The sequence below is a fragment of the Narcine bancroftii genome, chromosome 3, assembly GCF_036971445.1.
Source record: "Narcine bancroftii isolate sNarBan1 chromosome 3, sNarBan1.hap1, whole genome shotgun sequence".
NCBI classification, from domain to species: Eukaryota; Metazoa; Chordata; class Chondrichthyes; order Torpediniformes; family Narcinidae; genus Narcine; species Narcine bancroftii.
Genome location: NC_091471.1, coordinates 286,211,009 through 286,235,225, shown reverse-complemented (window position 1 = coordinate 286,235,225; position 24,217 = coordinate 286,211,009). Strand labels below are relative to the sequence as shown.

Here is a 24,217-nt window from a genome sequence, read left to right as displayed (position 1 = left end):
TGTTCTCCAATCCAGGCAGCATGCTGGTAAATCTATTCTGCACTCTCTCTAAAGCATCTAAATCAGTGACTCTCAACCATTTTCTTTCCATTCACATACCATGTTAAGTATTCCCTATGCAATAGGTGCTCTGTGATTAGTAAAGGATTGCTTAAGGTGGTATGTGGGTGGAAGGAAAAGGTTTGAACACCACTGTTTTAATCGTACCTAATTGACTCGTTATGTGCACGGTTTCATAACTCCAAAGGAAATGGGCCAATGACAATTTTTCTCAAGCAAAATATTTCAGTAACAATTGGGTCAAGAGCAGTGATTCTCAACTTTCCCTTCCCACTCACATACAGGTACCACCTTAAGCAATCCTTTACTAATCACAGAGCACCAATGGATTAAGGGTTACTTAAAGTGGTATGTGAGTGAAAAGAAAAAGGTTGAGAACAACTGATCTACATCCTTCCTATAAGGATGGTGACCAGAAAATAATGTAATACAGGTACTCCCTGACTTACGACCATAATTGGGACAGAAGGATAGGTCATATTTTGAAATGGACTTAAGTCAGAATTTTGCCCAAGTGTGTGGAGTACCAAAGCCTTAAAGCAAACTTTTTAAATCAAATCTTTTTTCATCATAGATTTGATGATAACAACTTAAAGCTTCCTGAATTTGTCGATCAACCTTGGTGAATCTTTCCATATTCTGGTCCATGCCTACCTTGTTAGTCGGCATCCTGGGGTCAGTTGCTGGGTGTGGCCATCTTGATTCCTGTGAACATGCGCAACTCTTCAGTTGGTGCATGCACAGTGGGTTTGCGTATTGGAGTTCGGTTGGTGCATGCATGAGAAGTGCCCTAATGATATTAAATTCGTGCCCTTAACCCTTGTGCATGCGTTGACCGAACTCCAATATGCAAACCCACCGTGTGTGTGCCAACCGAAGAGTTGCACTTATGCACAGGAATCAAGCACCCAGCTACAGACCCCGAGACACTGAATAACAAGGTAAGTATGTCCATTTTGGCTCTTACATGTCCTGTATCCCTGTTATAGTTTATCAAATACAACTTAATCCATGTAAACTTTATAATTTTTCTTTACATATTTTTGAAAAATTTTGGTTGTATGTGTGGATGGATGCAAGTCACATAGGTCGCAAGTTGGGGAGTACCTGTACTCCAAGAGTGATCTAACCAGAGTTTTATAGAGCTGCAACATTCACTCAAGACTTTAGAGCTTAATCCTTCAACTAACGAAGGCGGGCATATCATACACCTTCCTAACCATCCACACAACTTGTGCAGCGTTTAAGGGATCTATGGACTTGGACCCCAAGCTTCCTCTGATTTTCTACACTATTAAGAATCCTGCCATTAATTGCAAAAAATTACCCTTAAGTTCAATCTTCCCCATTGCATCACTTCAGTTTTATGAATTGAACCACATCTGCCACTTCTCCATCCAACTCTGCATCCTGTCTATATTCAAAAGTAACCTATGACAACCTTCCCAAACATTTTAGCTCACAGAACCCTTTTGGGGAGCTCCTGTAAATCGCAGAACGCCAATTGTCAATTACAGTTTAAAAGACCTGATATATACACAAGCATAGTAAGAAAGTTTAAAAAAAACTCACCAGTAGCGGATTAACTTCCACCCAAGCCAAGGCTAAGCTTTAGTAAGCCCCCTCCCCTAGCTAACCCCACCACCTATCGCTCCTCACCACAGGCCCGGGCCACTTCTGGCACCCCTTGCTCCCCACTGCAGGCAAGACCGTCCCTGCCGCACCTTACTCCCCGCCGTAGCCCAGGCCACCTCCTACGCTCCTTGCTGTGGCAAAGGCCCCCCCCCTCATACCCACTGTGGCCCAGGCTGCCCCCACTGCATCAGATACCATTGGCCGTGCACCCCTCCTGTTGTTCACTTACCCCCTCTTCACACACGCCGCAAATCTTCATACTGAAGCCGCCAGCTCCCAGAAACCACCAAGCGCATCACCCCAGTAACAGTGTGGTGCCGACTCTGGCCTACAGTCACTGGCTTCACCCGTCCAGATCGTCATTTCTTCCATGGAACCCCTATGACTTTCCGCAGAACAGTTTAGGAAATGCTGTTCTACACTATCCATAACACCTCCTACCTTAGTGTCATCTGCAAACTTACTGACCCACCCCTCCATTCCACTTTTGAATTTCAAAGTCTGTATACAAGGTCCAGGAACAATCAAAAACCTTTTGTGTCCAACTTTTAAAAAAATATTTTAATTTAGTTTTTTTCCATAAATATATATCGTCAACTCTCCAATATCAAAGCATATATTTTATAAAAAGCTTTTTCTAACTAAAATAAACCAAATCAACCCTTTTTACAATTTAGATTCACAAACCATCAGGGCTCCATTATGTTGACCATTGGTGAAGTCACTTGCATTTATACTATAGCAGCATCCATTATTGTTCTTTTTATTAATGTAGTTATAATTTTAATTGGGCCCTTATATGATCCAAATATGGCTGCATATCTTAATAAATATGTCATATTTTTTAAGTTATATGTAATAGTTTTCCATAGGTATACAACTATTCATATCAGCAGTCAATCGTGCTATATGTAGAGGTGAGTCAGATTTCCAAGTAATTGCAATACAAGTACACAAACCTTTATCCAGACATCTAAAATCCGGAAAGCTCCAAAATCCGGCAAGTGGGGAGAGACCGGCAGTGCGTGTTGGGCGGGCGAGAGAGCAGATGCGCGAGTCAGGCGGGCAAGAGACCGGCAGCGTGATTGGAAGGGGGTGGGGTGGATGCAGCAGCACAATTTGGGTGGCCTTAAATCTGGAATCCAGAACACACTGTCCCCCAAGGGTTCTGGATAAAGTATTGTATACTTGTTTTGACTGCTGCTAAGGCGATTTTAACAAATGAAATTTGGAATTTAGTTAATTTATTGCTTATTTCAATGAAGTTGCCCAAAAGATAAAGCTCCAAATTGCCTGTGAAGGGCATCTCTGTTATCCTTGTTAATATTTCAGTAATATCCTGGCAGAAAGGTGTCAGCTTCACACACGACATTCCTATTTCTGTCCCACACCTTAAAAAAATCTCCGATATTTCAGATTTTGATTTATGCAACTTCTGTGGCATACGATATAATTGGTGTAGGAATTTATATTGCACTAATCTGTGTCTTGCGTTTATATATGATGCCATTCTATTCAACCACCAATCAGACCAGCATCTTTCCATTATTGCAATTCCTAAATCAGACTCCTATCTCTTTCTCGATCTCTGTAAACCTGGTTTTGCAGTTTCATTCTGGAGAGCATAGAACACCTTAGTTATAAATTTAGGTGTATGCCCCAGCCATCTCGTTCATTCTATTTCACTAATTTCAAGTGGCTCCAAGCTTGGCCCCCATTCTAATCATATGCATTAATATAGGGTAATCCATTTGTTTGTTATTAACTTAACATTCCACTTGTAAATAAGGTGCTTCACTGTCTCCTCTTTTATTGAATTGAATCTCATTCAGCTCCAAGAAGGGGGACTGTCTTCTTCAAAGAAGTATGACAAGAATCTTGTTGTGCTGAGAAATAGCACTTGTTAACATCCGGAAACCTAAGTCCACCCAGCTAATAGTTCCGTGTTAGCTTTTCCATTGAAATTCTCGACATTATGTTATTCCATAGGAATCGTCTTGTGTATTTATTTAATAATTTAAAGAAATTTTTAGGTAGTTCAATAGGCAACAATTGAAAAAGATACTATAATATTTGCATCACCTTCATTTTAATACATTTTACTCTTCCCACTAAAGTAATCGGCCGATTTTTCAATTTCTGTAAATCTTGCTCTATTTTTTTCCTAAAAGAGTGTAATTAAATTTATACAAGTTCTGCAAATTATTATGTCATTATTTGTAAATATTTGATTCCATCTGTCTTCCACTTAAATCCACTACCTTTTTGATATCTTTCCTAATCAAAATTCTTAATAGCATTATCTCACTCTTGTCCATATTTATTTTATACATTATACTTTTCCATATTTTTCTAATATTGTTTGTAATTTTATCAAGGATTCAGCTCGGTGAGGAGTCACGTGATGGAGTAGTGGCTGGTCAGGGAACTCCAGCCCTCTCCGGAAAAGTTTTTAAAAAATACACAAAACACAAAGGTACAAGAATAAAAATTAAAACAAAGTAAAAGTAAAGGTGGGAAGAAAATGGCAGCGAAGAGAGAAAAGTCGAAAGCAACGGGAAGAAGAGAAGAAGAAAGAACGTCAGAAGAAGAAGGTGAAGGCCTTACCTGTCCGAGGAGGCCCGCCGCGGAGAGAGAAGCCCGCTCCCTAAAGTCAGTGGAAGTCCCGAGCTCGGGACTACAAAAATGGCTCGCGGAGCCGAGTAAAAGTACGCAACCGCGCATGAAAAAAAACACACTGACGGGAGGGGGGAACAGCTGAGGAGTCGATCTCCACAGCTGAGGATGACAGCTGCAACACAGCAACAGGAAGAGAACACAGAAAACAACGAGAACAAGAAAGAAGAGAGTAAAAAGAAAACAACAGATGACCAACCCAGAGGAAGAAGAAGAAGAAGAAGAACATAGAGAAATGGAAGAATTTTTTTTTAAAGAATATATGGAATCAGTAAAAGTATGGCAATTACAAGAATTTAATGAAATAAAAAGAAGAATTAAAAGTGCAGAAGAAAAAATGAATAGAATAGAGATGGTCATGTCAGATATAGGAAAAAGAGTGGACAATGTGAAAGAATGAGAAACAATCGTAGAAATGGAAGTAGGGGACTTAAAAGAGAAATTAGAAGAATCTAATAAAAAAGTTAAAGAGGCACAAGAGCTGTTAGCTCAGAAGATAGATATAATGGAAAACTATAATAGAAGAAATAATATAAAGATAGTGGGCCTTAAGGAAGATGAAGAATATGAGAGAATTTATAAAAGATTGGATCCCCAGGGTCCTAGGAAGACCAGAATTACAGGAAGAAATGAAAATAGAAAGGGCACATAGAACATTAGCCCCGAAACCACAGCCACAGCAAAAACAGCCCTCCAGATCCAACAGAGGTGGGGTGATTGGTGCTGTAGCACTACCCGTCATCAATACATGGCAAAGCAATGGCCGTCTTCCCTATCCATAATATCCCACACAGCTGAAACCACTCTGTCGTTCCCAGAACAGTTCCAGCTGTTTGAGGGATTATGGGTAGGGAAGAAGGCCATTGCTCTGCTGCATTTTGAGCCGCAGAGAGTGGCCCCGAAGGCCGAAGTGGCCCGGCGTGGTTGTCCCAGCCCAAACTGGCCATCTCCTGATGGCTCCCGCTGCCCCACCAGTCCCTCTGACAGCCTCCGCTGCCCCAACAGTCCCCGCTGACAGCTCCCACTGCCACGATGGTTCCCGCTGCCCCACCGGTACCCACTGACAGCTCCTGTTGCCCCAAGGGCTCCCCGCCACCCAACTTGGAGGGAGAGGGATGAATGGGGAGATGGGTCACAGGCTGACGGCATCATCACCCCCTAAACTGCCGCTTAGCACAGCTGTCCATTCAGATTGATCGGCGGAGGGCTGTGCTGCGGAGATTATCCTTCTCGGAGAGGGGTGAGATATGTGGCTCGGAGACTGCCTCCGCACATTAAGAAAGGTAGGTGATTATGCATTTTGGCGGAGTTTCTCTGCCTTTACACCTCAACTTTTGGATTATCTGAAATACCCTAGAGAGAGAGAAAGAAAATTCAGCTCTACAGTTCTACTGTAGCACCTGGGACTGAAACATGACAAGCTGGCAAGCTTGTGGAAAAACCCCATTTTGAAGGCAGATTATGAGTTCTTAGTTCAGCCTGTTTAAAACCTTTGTGGTCCATACAAGAGGAGATGGTGGATGCATAATGTTTCACTTGAAATAAGGGAAACAGAAAAGGAACTCTGGTGACCTGAAAGAAAGGGTTATCATCTGGAAAACCTTGATGGCCCAAGTTTCTTCGGCAAGACTAGAATTAGTTTGTGTCCAATGAGCAACAAATCTCTCTCTGAAAACTGACAAGAACCTTCCTGAGCAATAACCATTAACCTTTCAAGCACCAAAGCCTGGTGAAGATTCATAAATGTTATATTCTGTGCACAGTATAAGAATTGCCTGATACCAGTGAACTTGGAGGAGTGAGAGGTGAGATTGGACTGTGAATCAAAGAACTTTTCTAAACTTACACACACATTACATACATGTGCGTTTAGAATTAAAAGGGGGGTTAAGATAAGTTAATAGTAATAAGTTAAAGTTTGATCCTGTTTTCATATTTAAAGATAATTAAAAGTAACTTTTGTTCAAGTAACCATTTGTCTTGGTGAATTTCTATTGCTGCTGGGTTTTGTGGTCTTCTGGGCTCATAACATTGTCTAAAATATTATTTATTCTTTTTTGATATGTTATAATATCACCCTCTGGTTTTATGGCATTTATCATTCTACATGACTCCTCTGCCTTTACTTGCCAAGATAAAACTTTATGACCCCGTTCTCCAAATTCACATTTTTGTTTGGTTTATTATATATATTTTCCCTTCTATACGTTTGTAATGTGTTGCATTTCAGTTTTTTATTTTCTAATAGTCTATATTTTTCTTCTAAACCATATCTTTCTCTAAACCACCCAACTCTGTAGCATACTCTCCCTTAAGATTTTCTGTATACGAAATAATTTGTCCTCTTAGATCTTTGGCTTGGCTTCGCGACGAAGATTTATGGAGGGGGTAAAAAGTCCACGTCAGCTGCAGGCTCGTTTGTGGCTGACCAGTCCGATGCGGGACAGGCAGACACGATTGCAGCGGTTGCAAGGGAAAATTGGTTGGTTGGGGTTGGGTGTTGGGTTTTTCCTCCTTTGCCTTTTGTCAGTGAGGTGGGCTCTGCGGTCTTCTTCAAAGGAGGCTGCTGCCCGCCAAACTGTGAGGCGCCAAGATGCACGGTTTGAGGCGTTATCAGCCCACTGGCGGTGGTCAATGTGGCAGGCACCAAGAGATTTCTTTAGGCAGTCCTTGTACCTTTTCTTTGGTGCACCTCTGTCACGGTGGCCAGTGGAGAGCTCGCCATATAATACGATCTTGGGAAGGCGATGGTCCTCCATTCTGGAGACGTGACCCATCCAGCGCAGCTGGATCTTCAGCAGCGTGGACTCGATGCTGTCGACCTCTGCCATCTCGAGTACCTCGACGTTAGGGGTGTGAGCGCTCCAATGGATGTTGAGGATGGAGCGGAGACAACGCTGGTGGAAGCGTTCTAGGAGCCGTAGGTGGTGCCGGTAGAGGACCCATGATTCGGAGCCGAACAGGAGTGTGGGTATGACAACGGCTCTGTATACGCTTATCTTTGTGAGGTTTTTCAGTTGGTTGTTTTTCCAGACTCTTTTGTGTAGTCTTCCAAAGGCGCTATTTGCCTTGGCGAGTCTGTTGTCTATCTCATTGTCGATCCTTGCATCTGATGAAATGGTGCAGCCGAGATAGGTAAACTGGTTGACCGTTTTGAGTTTTGTGTGCCCGATGGAGATGTGGGGGGGCTGGTAGTCATGGTGGGGAGCTGGCTGATGGAGGACCTCAGTTTTCTTCAGGCTGACTTCCAGGCCAAACATTTTGGCAGTTTCCGCAAAGCAGGACGTCAAGCGCTGAAGAGCTGGCTCTGAATGGGCAACTAAAGCGGCATCATCTGCAAAGAGTAGTTCACGGACAAGTTTCTCTTGTGTCTTGGTGTGAGCTTGCAGGCACCTCAGATTGAAGAGACTGCCATCCGTGCGGTACCGGATGTAAACAGCGTCTTCATTGTTGGGGTCTTTCATGGCTTGGTTCAGCATCATGCTGAAGAAGATTGAAAAGAGGGTTGGTGCGAGAACACAGCCTTGCTTCACGCCATTGTTAATGGAGAAGGGTTCAGAGAGCTCATTGCTGTATCTGACCCGACCTTGTTGGTTTTCGTGCAGTTGGATAATCATGTTGAGGAACTTTGGGGGACATCCGATGCGCTCTAGTATTTGCCAAAGCCCTTTCCTGCTCACGGTGTCGAAGGCTTTGGTGAGGTCAACAAAGGTGATGTAGAGTCCTTTGTTTTGTTCTCTACACTTTTCTTGGAGCTGTCTGAGGGCAAAGACCATGTCAGTGGTTCCTCTGTTAGCGCGAAAGCCGCACTGTGATTCTGGGAGAATATTCTCAGCGACACTAGGTATTATTCTATTTAGTAGAATCCTAGCGAAGATTTTGCCTGCAATGGAGAGCAACGTGATTCCCCTGTAGTTTGAGCAGTCTGATTTCTCGCCTTTGTTTTTGTACAGGGTGATGATGGTGGCATCACGAAGATCCTGAGGCAGTTTACCTTGGTCCCAACAAAGCTTGAAAAACTCATGCAGTTTGGCATGCAGAGTTTTGCCGCCAGCCTTCCAGACTTCTGGGGGGATTCCATCCATACCTGCTGCTTTGCCACTTTTCAGTTGTTCGATTGCCTTATATGTCTCATCCAGGGTGGGAACCTCATCCAGCTCTAGCCTTAGGGGCTGTTGAGGGAGCTGGAGCAGGGCGGAATCTTGGACTGAGCGGTTGGTACTGAAAAGAGATTGGAAGTGTTCTGACCATCGGTTGAGGATGGAGATCTTGTCGCTGAGGAGGACTTTGCCGTCTGAGCTGCGCAGCGGGCTTTGGACTTGGGGTGAGGGGCCGTACACAGCCTTTAGAGCCTCGTAGAAACCCCTGAAGTCGCCAATGTCCGCGCTGAGCTGTGTTCGTTTGGCGAGGCTAGTCCACCACTCATTTTGGATCTCCCGGAGTTTGCGCTGAAGATGGCTGCATGCGCGACGGAAGGCTTGTTTCTTCTCTGGACAGGACGGCTTTGTAAGGTGAGCCTGGTGGGCAGCTCGCTTCTTTGCCAGCAGCTCCTGGATTTCCTGGCTGTTTTCGTCAAACCAGTCCTTGTTTTTCCTGGAGGAGAAGCCCAGTACCTCTTCAGTGGATTGCAGTATGGTAGTCTTCAACTGATCCCAGAGGGTTTCAGGGGACGGGTCCGTGAGGCGGGTTGCAACGTCGAGCTTTGCTTTGAGGTTTGCCTGGAAGTTTCCTCTCGCTTCGTCTGACTGCAGTTTTCCAACATTGAACCTCTTTCTGGGGGCTTTATTGTTCCTGGGCTTTGGCTTGAAGTGAAGGTTGAGCTTGCAGCGAACCAGCCGGTGGTCAGTGTGGCATTCCGCGCTAGGCATGACCCTGGTGTGGAGCACATCTTGTTTGTCACTTTCTCGCACCAGGATGTAGTCCAGGAGGTGCCAGTGTTTGGATCGGGGATGCATCCAGGTGGTCTTAAGGCTGTCCCTCTGCTGAAAAAGGGTGTTTGTAATGACAAGCCGCTGTTCTGCGCAGAGCTCCAACAGGAGGCGCCCATTGTCGTTGCACTTGCCGACGCCATGCTTGCCCAGGATTCCTGGCCAGGTTTCTGAGTCTTTGCCGACACGAGCGTTGAAGTCGCCCAGGATGACAACCTTGTCGGCTGTAGGGGTACGTTGGATGAGGTTGCGCAGGTCGGTGTAGAACTTGTTCTTTTCTGCTGGTTCCGCCTGGAGGGTTGGAGCATAGACACTGATGAGGGTGATGTGACGCTTGTTTTGAAGTGGGAGTCGCATGGACATGATTCGGTCCGAGAGGCCTGTCGGAAGGTTTTCGAGTTTGGAGGCAATGAAGCTCTTGACCATGAAGCCTACACCAGATAGGCGTCGTTCATCCGAAGGCTTGCCAGACCAGTAGAGTGTGTAGCCCGCGCCGCGTTCTTGGAAGCTGCCTACATCTGCCAGGCGGACTTCACTGAGAGCGGCTATGTCGATGTCAAGTCTGAGGAGTTCATGTGCAATGAGGGCAGACCGACGTTCAGGTCGATGGCTGTCAGTCTTATCTAGCATGGTTCTGATGTTCCAGCATGCTAGCTTGAGTTTGTGAGCATCTTTTGAGGGGGAGGACGTGGAGGGGGAGGACGTGGAGGGGAAGGACGTGGAGGGGGAGGACGTGGACCTGTCCTCGGGCCTGCGCAAAGGAGCTTTTAGGTGGAGTGCAGTGCGCGCAGTACTGGCCCCACCCTTTACACCCATGGTTCGTGTGCCGTGGCCAAGCAAGCTGGGACGTGGCAGCGAGGTCCTTGGGTCGTAGGTTTTATATCGGAGTGGCCTTCTCCTATGCAGGTTTCTTACCCGGGCTGGAGGGGCCTGCCTCCCCTCCTAGGTCGGTCCATACTGCCCGGACCGGGGCCTCCGTCTGCCTCACTCGACCGAGGCCGGGGCCGCCGTCTCCCCCTTGCTCCTGCCCGTATCGTGGCCGCCGCCGTCTACCCTTCGCCCGGACCGGGGCCGGGGCCGCCGCTGCTCTCCCTGTGCCCGGACTGGGGCCGCCGCCTCCCCCTTGCTCCTGCCCGTATCGGGGCCGCCGCCGTCTACCCTTCGCCCGGACCGGGGCCGGGGCCGCCGCTGCTCTCCCTGTGCCCGGACTGGGGCCGCCGCCTCCCCCTTGCTCCTGCCCGTATCAGGGCCGCCGCCGTCTACCCTTCGCCCGGACCGGGGCCGGGGCCGCCGCTGCTCTCCCTGTGCCTGGACTGGGGCCGCCGCCTCCCACTCCCTTATCTTAGATTATCTTAGATAATCTTTAAACAAATCCCATTTTAAAAAGTTATTATCAGTAGAAAAAAGATGTTTCACAAAATAATTCTATCTGTCTCTTAATAAACTCACAAAACTCCTTCCTTTTCAACATTGTGGCATGGAGACGCCATCAATACACACTTTCTTGTTTTTCCATTATCGTGATAGTTAAAGCTAATGGCGAATGATCTGATAACAGTCTTGCCAAATATTCCATTTTTAACTAGGCAGACATTAAAAACAAATCAATCCTTGTATGTGAGTCATGTATTCTTGAGTAGAACAGATACTCTCTTTCTATGGGGTTAGGCTGCCTCCATATATCAATCAAATTTAAATCCATCATAAATGATAGTGTCATTTTTGCAGCATTTGCCCTTGCTAGTGTTCTGGCTGATTTAACCAATATTGGATCTAAACAGAAATTGAAATCTCCTCTGACCAGTATATTTCATCTTCCCTCTGCTGTTTTTTAAAAAAAAATATCCTTCATAAAGGCTTCATCGCCTTAATTTGGTGCATAGTTAGTAATAAAAATCCATGATTCTGCATACATTTTAAAATGTTCCATTACAAATCTTCCAGCTTGGTCAGGCAATCTCTTCTATTAATATTGGTATATTTTTATTAATTAAAATTGCTACTCCTCTTGCTTTTGAGATAAATGAAAATGATATTACTCGTCCCACCCACTCTTTTTTTAATTTAGCATGTTCTGGTTTAGTAAGATGTGTTTCTTGCCGAAAGACTATATCTGCCTTTAATTTTATTAGATGTGCCAAGATCCACTTCCTTTTCACCGCCCATTTATCCCATTAACATTAAGACTAATAAATTTTAGCATTCTATCCATATTTATTTTCAAACAAATATTGTTTAACAATAAAACCTTTTTAATTGTTTAAATAATAGTGATCTTTCCCCTTTAAAAGTCACATATAATGTCCCTGCCCTGACGGTAACGTAATCAAGAAACCCTGAAAGCCCACGAGAAAAAGCCTGCATGATCCCTCAAAGAAGAAGAACCTCTCCCTTTACTGCCATCTTTTATAGATACTCCTCTCCATTCTCCCCCTTAGGCCAGAGTCTCCACGCTGCTACTATCTTTCCCAAGTTTTCACTCTTTACTGAGCTCTGTGAACATTTCAATAAAATTTACTTTCCAGCAATAAATATTAAACGGTTTAAAAAAATACAACTTTTACTTTAGTCCCATTGTAAACATTCTTCACTGTCTTCCTCTTTGGCAACCTTAGTCTTTTGATAAATCTCATAGGAAGTATTTCACCTTGTTCTTAGTCTTGAAAAATTGCCAATTACCTTCCGCTACTTTGACCCTCAGAGTCGCAGGGTATATCATCGAGTATTTCAAGTTTTTGGAACGCAATGGTCTTTTTACATTGTCAGACTCCTTCCTTTGCTTAATCAAAGTAGGACTAAAATCTTTTTCAAGATCAATCTTGGACGGGCCATTATTTTGCTTAGAGTATTCATATGCTGCTCCCAGAATTGTCTCCCGTTCCTGGTAACTCAAAAGTCTTACCAGGACCGGTTGTGGTCACTGATCGCCGGCTCTGCTGGATCTGAGGGTCCAGTGAACCCTTTTAATATGTAATTTTTCTCTGAATTTGTCTTCTCCCAATGCTTGCAGGATCCACGTTTCAAAGTTCACCGGATCTCTTCCCTCGATTCCTTCTTTCAGTCTGATAATTCAAACATTATTTCGTCTGCTAAAATTCTCCATGTGGATGATCTTGTCCAGTAGACCTTGTCTGTCCGACTCCCATTTTTTCGTATCTTTTTCCAAAGCTTTTAGCTCATCTTGTGTTTGCTTCTGCTTGGTTAATTCTTTCCATTAAGTCTTCAATGATTTCTTTAATTTTAGTCATCCTTTCAGTCAAGTCTCTCATTACATTTTCAAAGCCTCCAATTCGATTGCTCAAGTTTTCCATTTGCTCCAGGATAATAGTTAGTTCATGTCCCAACTCCCCAACTCTGCCGGGGTCCGCCAGTCCCGAGGTCACTCTTCTGCTGCTCCCTTTCAGGCTTTCGCTCGATGTTTTTGGCCAAGTAGAAACTTTCTCAATCTTTGTTCTCAGCTACCTTGGTTTCTTAGTACTTGTTTTGTCCATATTTCTTTTAGTGAAAAAAATCTTCATTTTAAGATTTTAACTGTCTTTTCAATGCTCTTCACGGAGAACTCGATCATGGCCATGCCCTTCTTCTTGTCCAACTTGACAAAATAGCAAGACTGTGAGCTTTATACCTCTCCTTAACTAATGGTTTCAAATGTCTATTTTGAGAATTTAAATATGTAACAAAACGGCTGAACATAAAGTTGACAATAGTGAAGTACTTTACAAACAAAAACAAACACAATATACATTATTCTACAGTTTTAAAAAGGACCGAGTCCATATCAACAAGCAGGATACACAATTCACATATGACAAAGTAGAGGAGATACAAATATCAAAAGAGTTGCAATAGTATCAAGGTTTCAACGCATACTTCTTTAGCAAGCAGAGCTGGGCCAGAATCCATCTTTTAGTGTTGGAGAAAATGCCATAGTAGTCAAGCTTCTTAAGTAATATTTGGAGGGGAATGACATCGAATGCTTTGGAGAAGTTGAGCACAACTAAATTAGTGGTGACATTGTTATCAAAGTTTTGGTCCAGGTCATTTGTTGTCAGGATGAGCTAGGACTCACATAATCTATGCTTTCTAAATGCATGCTGATTATCAGCAAGAATGTTGTGATTCATCAAGTTGCTGTCTATAATGTACTCCAGGAGTTTGCAGCAAGTGCTTGTTAACAAAACAGAACAATAATTTGCTGGGTCTGTGGTTGAGCCGTTCTTGACGAAAGGAGTGATGTTTGCCTTTCTCCAATCTAGGGGAAGGTCGAGCGACTCCTGGAAGATAAACTGCAGAACACGAGCTAGTTCTTCAGCTGCAATTTTGAGAGCTTGATTCTGAATCTGGTCTGGCCCAGTAGCTTTTGACATATTGATGTTAAGCAGTAACTTTTTAACACCTTCAACCTCAATTTTAATAGTAGGTATATTTGGACTGGGCAGTAGATCAGAAAAATATTAAGGATTCATATCTTCCCAGGTACACATCTTGGAATTGGTTAGCAAGAGCTTCTGCTTTCTCCTGGTCCTCAGTGATCAGACAGTTATTCACCTTAAACATCTGGACATTAGTGTTATCTTTCTGCCTGGATTTCATGCATCTCCAAAAATCTTTAGGATGCTCTCCTTCAAGGATTGTAGAAACAGGTTGTCTAAGGGCCCTCTTCATGTCAACTTACTTTCACACTGCTGAATTTGTCCAAGTCTGATTTTGCACCACTTTTCTTGGCACACTTGTAAAATTTATCTTTCTTACTGCAGAGATGTTTTAGTTTTGCAGAAAACCAAGGAGGACTCATACCACTCTTAATAGGTTTATGACAATATCATTTAGTGAGTCTCTTAGCCGTATCTAGTTGTCTTCAACTGACTTTTTATCTGGTTGCAAAGTGAAAAAATCTTTCCCAAGTTGTTCCGCTAAAACTTATTACCTTCAACCAACTTGGTTCTTATTTTTGAACCTTGTCACCAATACTTTCCCATCCAACTAGCAATTCTCACATTTTATGTTTCAACAGTCTATTTATAGCCAGTGACAGAGAACCCTCCTCCTTCCCATGAGCAACTCGTCTCACAGATTTCTGACCTGTATTTTATGCATTTTGTGAAAAATTATATCCATTAACGAAAAACTTGCTGATACTATCCCTTGTTTACTCATGTGGCCAGTAGATTACATTGTAAACAAATTTAATGCAATTAAGATAGCTTTGTTTAGTAATTTGCCAATATCCATGATTTCAGGGGAAGTTATATATCTACTTGCAATCTCTATTATTTGATGATATCAATAGATACCCATTTTTTAAAATGTCCATTTGTACAGATTTTACTATATTTCTTCTCTGTTACTTGTAAAGACAATTAAGAAAAACACAGAATGTCAACAGTCACAGGACTTGCCCATTTTCCACTCATCAGTATGAATAGTGAATTTTCATTAAACTAGTAGCTCTGAGTGCCAAATCTGAAAGCATACCCCATTCCCAACTTCAGCGTCCTTTCTTTCTATTAAAACAAACATATTAAAGATATAACAGTTTCTTGGCTACAAGTGATATTTCTGCCATGACCATTGGAAGGCCCTATCACAGGTCACTTCCTTCAAATGAATGGTTTCAATGAACAGGTGTAGTTTCATTGGAAAGATGCAGTTAACATTGGAAGCCAAGACTTTTATTTTGTGATTAAATAAAAGAAAGATGGTTCCTAATTTGCTTCAAAATATCACAAGCTCAGGAAGGCGCTAGAACAGGTCAAAACATTACATCAAACAAATCTTAAAAATGTTTCATGCAATAAAGGACTAAGAACAAATCTGCCAACCATTTGTGGCTGTTTTGCATTTTTCTTTGGGAAGCATGTTCTCGTTCACACACAAATGCAAAGGTTTCCCCTTTCACATCCTTTTTCCAATTTCGGTTTAGCAATGCCATTCTGTACCCATTTCCGTTCAGATTTCCAATCATCTCTTGAAAAAGGAACATTATTTCTAATTATAATGTGGGTTAAGATCGTTGCAAAATACAGAACAGGCTGAAGACAAATAGCGAAAATTTAACAGGTAACGAAGCTTACTGCTGCTATTACACCCCAACAAGTGGAAATGGGCATATATTGTGGTTAAGATAATGATACTGACCTCGGTCACAGTTGTTGGCAACCCACTAGATGAAGTCAATGACCATCTCTCACCAAAAAAAATTAGCCACAAACCTGATTCTCTCTGACTCTTAGATCAGCAGCGGCAGAGCTCTCAACAAGGTGGGAAACCAAGGCCAAGATTAAAAAAAAGATTCATTGCAAAATAAAACTCAACATCCATAGGAAGTAAAGGATAACCAAGGATTCAGGAATGTGCCCTTCCCTTTACCTCCTATGGGTGCCACATGACCTGCTGAGTTTCTCCAGCAAATTTGTATATTGCACTTGCTTTCTTTAGTTTTATCACAAAATAAAAGTCTTGGCTTCCAATGTTAAATTCCAACATTATGTCCAGGGCCAACACTACCATTAGGCGAACTAGGCTGCTGCCTATGGCACAGACCACAGTCAGAGTCAGACAAGTTCAGCTCACATGTGGCTACGTGTTTGAGCTGAACGTTCGCAGAGTGCCCCAACCTACACACGTAGATCAGGTAAGGCTTCCATTTTTATTGGGGAGGCACTGTCTGTTGAGTGAGGGGCTCTGGGAAGGCAACAGGATAGCAGCTCCCCGAAGGAGGGAGGGCAGGGGGTGTAAATGCCTTTGCTCGGCCCTGCCCTGCCCAGCACAGTGGCTCTGTGCTCGGTCGCTGGAACCCAGTGCACTTCTCCCCCTCTCCCTCCCACCACCCCCTCACCCCATCTCTGCTTCCCCTCCCCCCCCCTCCGGTCCCTGTTTCACCCTTCCTCCCCAGTCCTCCTTCCCAATCCCTGCTCCCTCCCCCCACCGGTTCTCGCTCCCCCATCCCAACTCCCCCTCAGAGCTCCTGATTGATGCTAAACCCTGGGTGGATGGTTCAGATTCCCTCAGCGAACGCTTGCAGGTAAGACTTTAATTTTTGGGGGGAGGGAGGGTGCAAGTAGTTGGCCTTGCCTAGGATGCAAAATAGTCTGGCACTGGTCTAGATTATGTCCCATACCTTATCCATTTACAGAACAGATTAAGAATTCTTTAAATATTTGAGTCAGGGTGAGAAGAAAAATGACAAATTTATTTTATGAAAATCTGAAGTACATCTAGTCATGCTTGCATATGAATTTGTACCTACAAACTGAATTGCCTAAAATATAGCTTCATATGATATCTACGATGCTCCTCATGTTAGTTTTCAAAGGCCAGACATTAAAGCAAAAGTTACCTTTGTAAATCTTCATGTTGATTGCCCTGTACTGAGTAGTAACAATATACTAACATGTTGGGATTTACAGAAGTTAATGACTCGCTGCAGGTTTGAGATGGGGGAACTCGTGGGATGGTCACAGGCAAATCTATCAATGTTTAATAACATAATCTGAAGGAATTATCTGAAAATGCAATACAACCAGATTCAATCATAACTTTCAAAAATGGCATGAATACATAACTGAAAGAAATAATTGGCAACCATCTGAGGAAAATGCAGGACGAGCAAATGAAAAGCATGACCAGTCAAAGCAGGCCCAATGGATCAAATAGCCTCTTCCTATTATTGGTATCATTCTTCAGGTTAAGAAGAAGACTGGCACATACATCTTTAAACATCTTACAGACTATGACACACTACAACTTAAAAATGAGGAGGTTGATGTTTGGTGAGTTCGAGAACATTTGTGCTCAGCCATTCTGAGATGTATTTACATCCTCCTTCATTACTAAGGAGTCGATGTGGTGGGATGATGTATTTAATGGACATCCTGGACTGCTTGTGAAGATGTGGAAGTATCTTACATGGACTAAAAGTGCCTCTGTTGAGCGTAGTTATCCTCAATATACTGGACTGGCAAGAGGGAAAAATTCTCCAGGACCACTTCACTACTAGTGCTGCAAAATGACCACTATAGTACCAAACTCTTGAAGCAGTAACATGAGTAGTGTTTCAGATGGCATCTGCCCTGCATGGCTTTTTAATTCCTTATCTAGCTTATCATTGATAAAGGCCAAGACAAAGTTCTTCCAAAGCACAACTGTAGTATAACTTCTCCTGCCCTCATCCTAATTCTTATGACCACACTGACACTTTTATTTTCCTTTGACTATCCGCAACTGTAGTATAACTTCTCCTGCCCTCATCCTAATTCTTATGACCACACTGACACTTTTATTTTCCTTTGACTATCCGCAACTGTAATATAACTTCTCCTGCCCTCATCCTAATTCTTATGACCACACTGACACTTTTATTTTCCTTTGACTATCCACAAAGTTTTCACTTGCTATCAAAGTATTTTCTTGTCATTCATCTCAAACAATGGCTCTAATGTTGAATTCATCTCAATTCAGTACACTTTCTTCCAAAGTCTAATAACTTCCCATTTTTTGTTATTTGCTACCCCTGCTGAACCAGGCCAAAGAGTATCACTCTTTATTTTCTTATGTGTTTGTTCAACTGCTGCATTCATAACCATCTTCTTGAAGGAAATACAAAGCTCCTCCTCTCTCTCCTCATTGTCTTCTCAATGTGGATCTAGAATGTATATCCAAAATGTGCACTAAGTTGGAGTATTTTAGATTTTAGCAAGCAGCCTACTTTGTAACTTCAGACATGGTCACATTCTGATATTAGTATTTATCCTTAGACTGGAGATCTGAATGTTTTCTCCCCTTGCAGAAACCAAAAGCCACAGCCCCACCCCTTCCCTACTCTGGAACTGCTGCAATTCGCCTATCATCATAATTGCTCTACAGCAGAAGCCATATCACTGGCTTTCCACTCAGCTCTGGAGCACACGCGGCTGCTCTTCATCGACTACAGCTCAGCCTTCAGCACCATTATTCCTGAAATGCTGGTCAACAAGCTTCAAACCCTGGACTCTCTGCATCCCCCTCTGCAACCAGATCCTTGATTTCCTTATCAGAAGAACACAGTCAGTACGAATTGGAAACAATGTCTCCTCCTCACTGCTAATCAGCATAGCCGCACCTCAAGGATGCAATGCTTGGCCTACTACTATACTCACTATACACCCATAACTATATGGCCAGGCACAATTCCAGTACTATCAACAAGTTTGCCAATGACACTACAGCAGAATCACCAACAGCAATGAGAAAGCACACAAGAGGGAGATAGATCAGCTCATTGAAATGGTGTCACACCAAGAATCTCAATGTTAGCAAAACTATGAAGATGACTGTGGACTTTAGGAGGAAGTCAGGAGAACAGGAACCAGTCCTCATTGATGGGTCAGTAGTGGAAAGAATCAAGAACTTCAAATACCTGGGTGTCAACATCTCCAAGGATCTGTCCTGGAACCTCCATGATGATGCAATCGTTAAGAAGGCTTGCCAGCGGCTATACTTTGTGAGGTGTTTGAGGAGATTCGGTATGTCACCGAAGACCAACAATTTCTACAGGTGTACCATAGAGAGCATTCTGACTCGTTACATCACTATCTGGTATGGAGGGGCCAACAATGAGGGTCGTTAATTCAGCCTGTGACATCACAAGGACCAGATTTCACTCCATCGAGGATATTTACAAGACATGGTGCCTTAAGAAAACAACTTTTACCCTCAAGGACCCCCACCACCCAGCCCTTGCCCTCTTCTCTCTACCACCATCGGAAAAATGGTACAGGAACCTGTAAGTGAGCACTTAGTGGCACAAGGATAACTTCTCCTCTGCCATCAGATTCTTTAATGATCAATGAACCAAAGACACCACCTTACTTTGACTTTTCAGGCACTATTTTTATTTTTGTAAGGTGGTTTATAAAAATGTTTGCACTGCAATGCAGATGCAAATCAACAAACTTCATGACTTGTTCATGACAATAAATTCTGATTCCTATTTCGATTCTACTCTGTTTCTCCAGGTGAAAAATTTCCCTCCAGAGATCATAACTTATTCACTGAGCTCCTCCAGCATTTTCTTTTTTTTTTGCTGCAGATTCCTGCAGTCTCCTGTGTCTACACTTTCTCCCCTTGTTGTTCCTTTTACAAATACTGCAGTCATTCACCAACTGTGGAAAATCCTTCCCGAGGACAATTTTGTCCTCATTAATTATTGTTAAGTTAAATGTCAACTGCTATAGTTGGTCCATTATTTGTAACTTTGCTTATTTCACCCCATGCTCTAAATCAAAGCTTTCAAACAAGCCTTAGGGGGGTCTATACAGTATTCCCAGCAAGTTTATGTCTGGCACCATCTATTAATTTTACCCAAGATGCCTATAGCCCGGAAAAGGCTTTGGAAGTTATTTCAACTACAAATATCCATGTTGGATTTGGTAGATTTTGGTATGCAAAGATATTAAGAAATAAACAAACAAGGAAGGTTTGATAGAATTAAGATATAGCTATCTGAAAAGTTAGTTCATAGTTTTATCTTCCTGGCCGGCTGGATCAGAGTGTGGTACGGTTGCTGCAGAGAAATTGATTGAAAGTCAATCCACAGGCCCATAAGAGCGGCAGAGAGGATCACTGGAGTCTCCCTCTCCCACATTGATGTGATCTACTCGGATCGTTGTCTGGAAAGGGCACACAAAATCATTGAGGATCCTTTCCACCCTGAACACAGCTTCTCCCATTGGAAAAGAGATACAGGAGTACCACTAGGCTGAGAAAAGGCTTCTTCCCACGGGCAGCAAGAATGCTGAATGTCCAAGAAACTGCTCAGACTAACCTTTGAGACACTCATATTAATGAAACAATATTTATTTGCATACATGAACGTTTGTCCGTATTATGTATTGTTTGTCTGTATGTGTTTTATGTCTGGTTGTTTGTCTATGAGTTTTGCACCGTGGACCAGAGAAGGCAGTTTTGTTGGTTGTACTTGAGCAATCTGATCATAATAAACTTTACTTGACTTGAAAAACTAGTTGAAGAGACTAAACAACTCGCCCTTGTTCCTTAAGTGACCACATCTGTCCTTTCACTCTTTTTTCCCATCCTCATAATGGACTGCACTGCACTTCTCTTATTACTTCAGTCAATTTGGTTCAGGTTGTCTCTACCTGCAAAGTTTAAACTTACATTTCTGGAAGATACATCACTGAATTAAAATAATTAAATGTAGAACTCTATTCACCTATTCTAGTTTCATTGACAACTTGACAGCACTATACAGGGGCCATATTCTCCCCGTTTTTTTCCCTATAGCAAAATCAATTTTTCTGTTTATCCAATTACCCTTTAAGAGCTATTAGTGAAATCTGCCTTCACGACATATGCAGGCAAAGTAATTCAGATCGATACTTGCTGCAAACGTTTCTCCACATCTGCGCCTTTTAACTACCTCATTACTTTGAACATCTCCACTAATTGTCTTCCTTCAGCCTTGACTCATAGGGGAACAATATCTCCATGTAACTAAAAGTTCTCATCATCTGTGTGGTTTTCATGACTACCTCCTAATAATATGGTGTCCAGCTGGGGCCTAACAACCTACTTATAATAGGTGCAAGTCCCTTTCCTTTTACTTCAATAAAAAAAGCCAAACACTTTTACAACTCCTTATGCCGTCTTCCAAATTCTGTGAGTGTACACTCCCATTCTCTCCACCATTGCCTCTCAGGAACCAACAGGGCCCAGCAGGCAGGGGATGATGGGAGACTGAGAGAGATCAGTCTCACCCTGCTATTTGAGCTGAGTATTTCAGTATTGTACCGGGCATCCAACAGATATCTAAGATCTTGCTGATTATACCAAAAAAAATGGAGCAAGACATTGTAATCTTACTCATTCATGCCAAGTACAATCACACATGAAACAACACAATTTATTTCACTGTATTAGTAGCAATTTGGGACATGTGATAATGTAGTATTTATATATAAATGCAACAATGTGGTGAAATAACTTCAATTTTTTCCCTTCTATTTATGGCAAGACCTACTCAGCATTTAATAAAATAGTAATTTTTGGAAGAATTGCAAATGTCAATCCACATCCATCCACTTTGCAAATGTTAACAAACACTCGTGGGAAACAGATTTATAAGCAGCAAAAAAAATATATATAAATAACTGAAATGAGAAGCAATAAGTATTCTCACTAATTCTGCTTTAGTTGACTGGGGTGTTCTTATCTTTACCCAATTAAAAAAAATTAAACGTACTAAATATGTAGACTTTGAATATGAAATCATTCTGATAATGTGAATTACTAGTTAACTATTTGAACACTTACCAATAAGTCAATTCAACTTACCACTAGGTGGCGCTTTAGGCCGTGGGGGGACATTTTTCTTTGGAGGCAGTGCTGGGGTATCCTGTTTATTTTGAAAAAGGTCATCAGTGAATCCTTGCCCACCAAACTGGCCCGAGTCGGAAGCAGCAAAAGGTTCTGAATTTGAGGGCTATCGATATAATGCAAAGAACACATAATCAATTCTACTGTACCTTCCATGGTCAGGCAATCTTTTCAAAAATGTGACACTGGATTCTCTTACAGGTAAGGTGAGACTGTGTGAAATGGAGTTTAGCTTCAACAGTACTGTACAACAATCACAGCTGTCAAGAAATGTTACATCATATCTGTTGTAGAACCATGATTTGTGGTACTATATTCATAAAGCATCTCATTATGCTGTTCAATTATTGCATGGAACAAAGGCCAGTTAAGATACTTGAGCAGGACTTACCTTCATAGATACCTGAGAAGTTCAGGAAACAGCTCTTTGTTTGTTCAATATCAAGATATAATGATATATTAGGTCATCTTTTTTCTGGCTGAATTAGCTGACAATGTCAATTCAATACAGACATCTCAGCGGGATCAAGCAAAAAGCTTTAGATCCCTTTGGTGCAAAGCGTGCACATAAATGTTAAGTGCCTCTGAGCAAGTGAAATTCATAACCACAGTCAGCTTTGATGTTATCCAAGTTGTTGGTACTTATTGTTCTAACTCAACTGGGAAGAGTTTGAGTTTGGCACAGGACTGCACTCATGCAACCATGGGAAGAGAGAGAGAGAGAGAGATGGAAAGAAAAATTGATGAAATAGGATGAGGGAATCAGAAATGGACAGAGTAGATTGAAAGAATAAAATTGCAGAGATGTTGTAAGCCATTTACTATTTTACACATATCCATATTAGAATATGTAAAAGTTTTGACCATGAGAAAATTATTTAGAATACGGGAAATGAAAACTGAAGGACACCCTCAAACCCTCCCTTCTAAGTACTGAAACATAATATTTAAAATTTGTGACATTAGCAGGGGAATAAATATTTTAGCACTTTGTACTGCATGAAAATAATGTTGATCTGAAGACCAGTTTGCAGTATTTGATGCGTGTGAATTTAGAAACAATAGACTGATAATATACTGGTAGGAATTGGTGAGTAATGGCTACCTCACGAGAATCTCTTAACCTCTTGGCATGCCTGGTATATCAGTTGGCTGTGCTATTCTAAAAAGAAATAGGGGCAAGAGATTAAAATCAGTAAAAGGCAAGGTTCTTCAGTGGAGCAGAATTCATAAAACAATATCTTTGCCCTACTGTACAACATTACCCAACCCTGTCAATAAAGATCCTGCAAAATGTGGACTACTCCCCATTTCTCGAGCATTTTCCAGGATAATGAAATTCATCACTGCTTTCAATGCCACAGCACAGCCTTTACCAAAGATCAAGGTTTCAAACCCAGCACAATGCTCACACATGCTTCAGAAAAATAGACAACCTACAATAAATACCTCAAACTGTTGGGTAGGTATCAGCACTGCTGGTCTGTAAAAATCCACTGGTTGATTATGTAAACTAGATCAGTGTCTGCTTCAAGGCTTGTGTGTGTGTGTTATTATCTTTTTCTTTCTTTGGCTTGGCTTCGCGGACGAAGATTTATGGAGGGGGTAAAAAAGTCCACGTCAGCTGCAGGCTCGTTTGTGGCTGACCAGTCCGATGCGGGACAGGCAGACACGATTGCAGCGGTTGCAAGGGAAAATTGGTTGGTTGGGGTTGGGTGTTGGGTTTTTCCTCCTTTGCCTTTTGTCAGTGAGGTGGGCTCTGCGGTCTTCTTCAAAGGAGGCTGCTGCCCGCCAAACTGTGAGGCGCCAAGATGCACGGTTTGAGGCGTTATCAGCCCACTGGCGGTGGTCAATGTGGCAGGCACCAAGAGATTTCTTTAGGCAGTCCTTGTACCTTTTCTTTGGTGCACCTCTGTCACGGTGGCCAGTGGAGAGCTCGCCATATAATACGATCTTGGGAAGGCGATGGTCCTCCATTCTGGAGACGTGACCCATCCAGCGCAGCTGGATCTTCAGCAGCGTGGACTCGATGCTGTCGACCTCTGCCATCTCGAGTACCTCGACGTTAGGGGTGTGAGCGCTCCAATGGATGTTGAGGATGGAGCGGAGACAACGCTGGTGGAAGCGTTCTAGGAGCTGTAGGTGGTGCCGGTAGAGGACCCATGTGTGTTATTATATATACTGTGTATTGCATGTGTATGTGTGTTCACTGTGGTCTAGAGAAACACTGTTTCATCTGGCTCTACATGTACAGTCAGTTGATAATAAGCTTGAACTTGAATCAAAGCTCTAAAAAATAACACTCAGCTGGCTCCAATGGATGGGTCACATCATTTTCATGAATACCACCTTAAACAAGCTCTCTACTCAGAGCTCTGATACAGCCAGAGCACAAGAACAAGGGAAATGATTTTTGGACGTTCTCAAAGCCTCCATGAGAAACTTCAACTCCTGGGAATTTCTGGCCTTTAGCATTGAGAACCTTCAGTCTTTTTGTGAAGGTTACAGAAAAGCAATGAAAAAGTCAAAAACAAGAAGACTAT

The 24,217-nt window shown here is 42.6% G+C and overlaps 1 protein-coding gene across 6 annotated transcripts in view; it reads right to left on the bottom strand.

The window, feature by feature from the left end:
• eps15l1a (epidermal growth factor receptor pathway substrate 15-like 1a) overlaps window positions 1-24,217 on the bottom strand; it is a 375,808-nt gene that overhangs the window by 94,239 nt on the left and 257,352 nt on the right. For 5 of the 6 annotated variants that reach the window (XM_069928475.1, XM_069928474.1, XM_069928476.1 and 2 more), the window contains one exon: window positions 21,633-21,780. The exons of the other annotated variant lie outside the window; for it this stretch is intronic. In XM_069928475.1, the coding sequence (XP_069784576.1) occupies window positions 21,633-21,780 (148 nt within the window). The remainder of the gene's footprint in view (window positions 1-21,632; window positions 21,781-24,217) is intronic. 6 annotated transcript variants of the gene reach the window in all.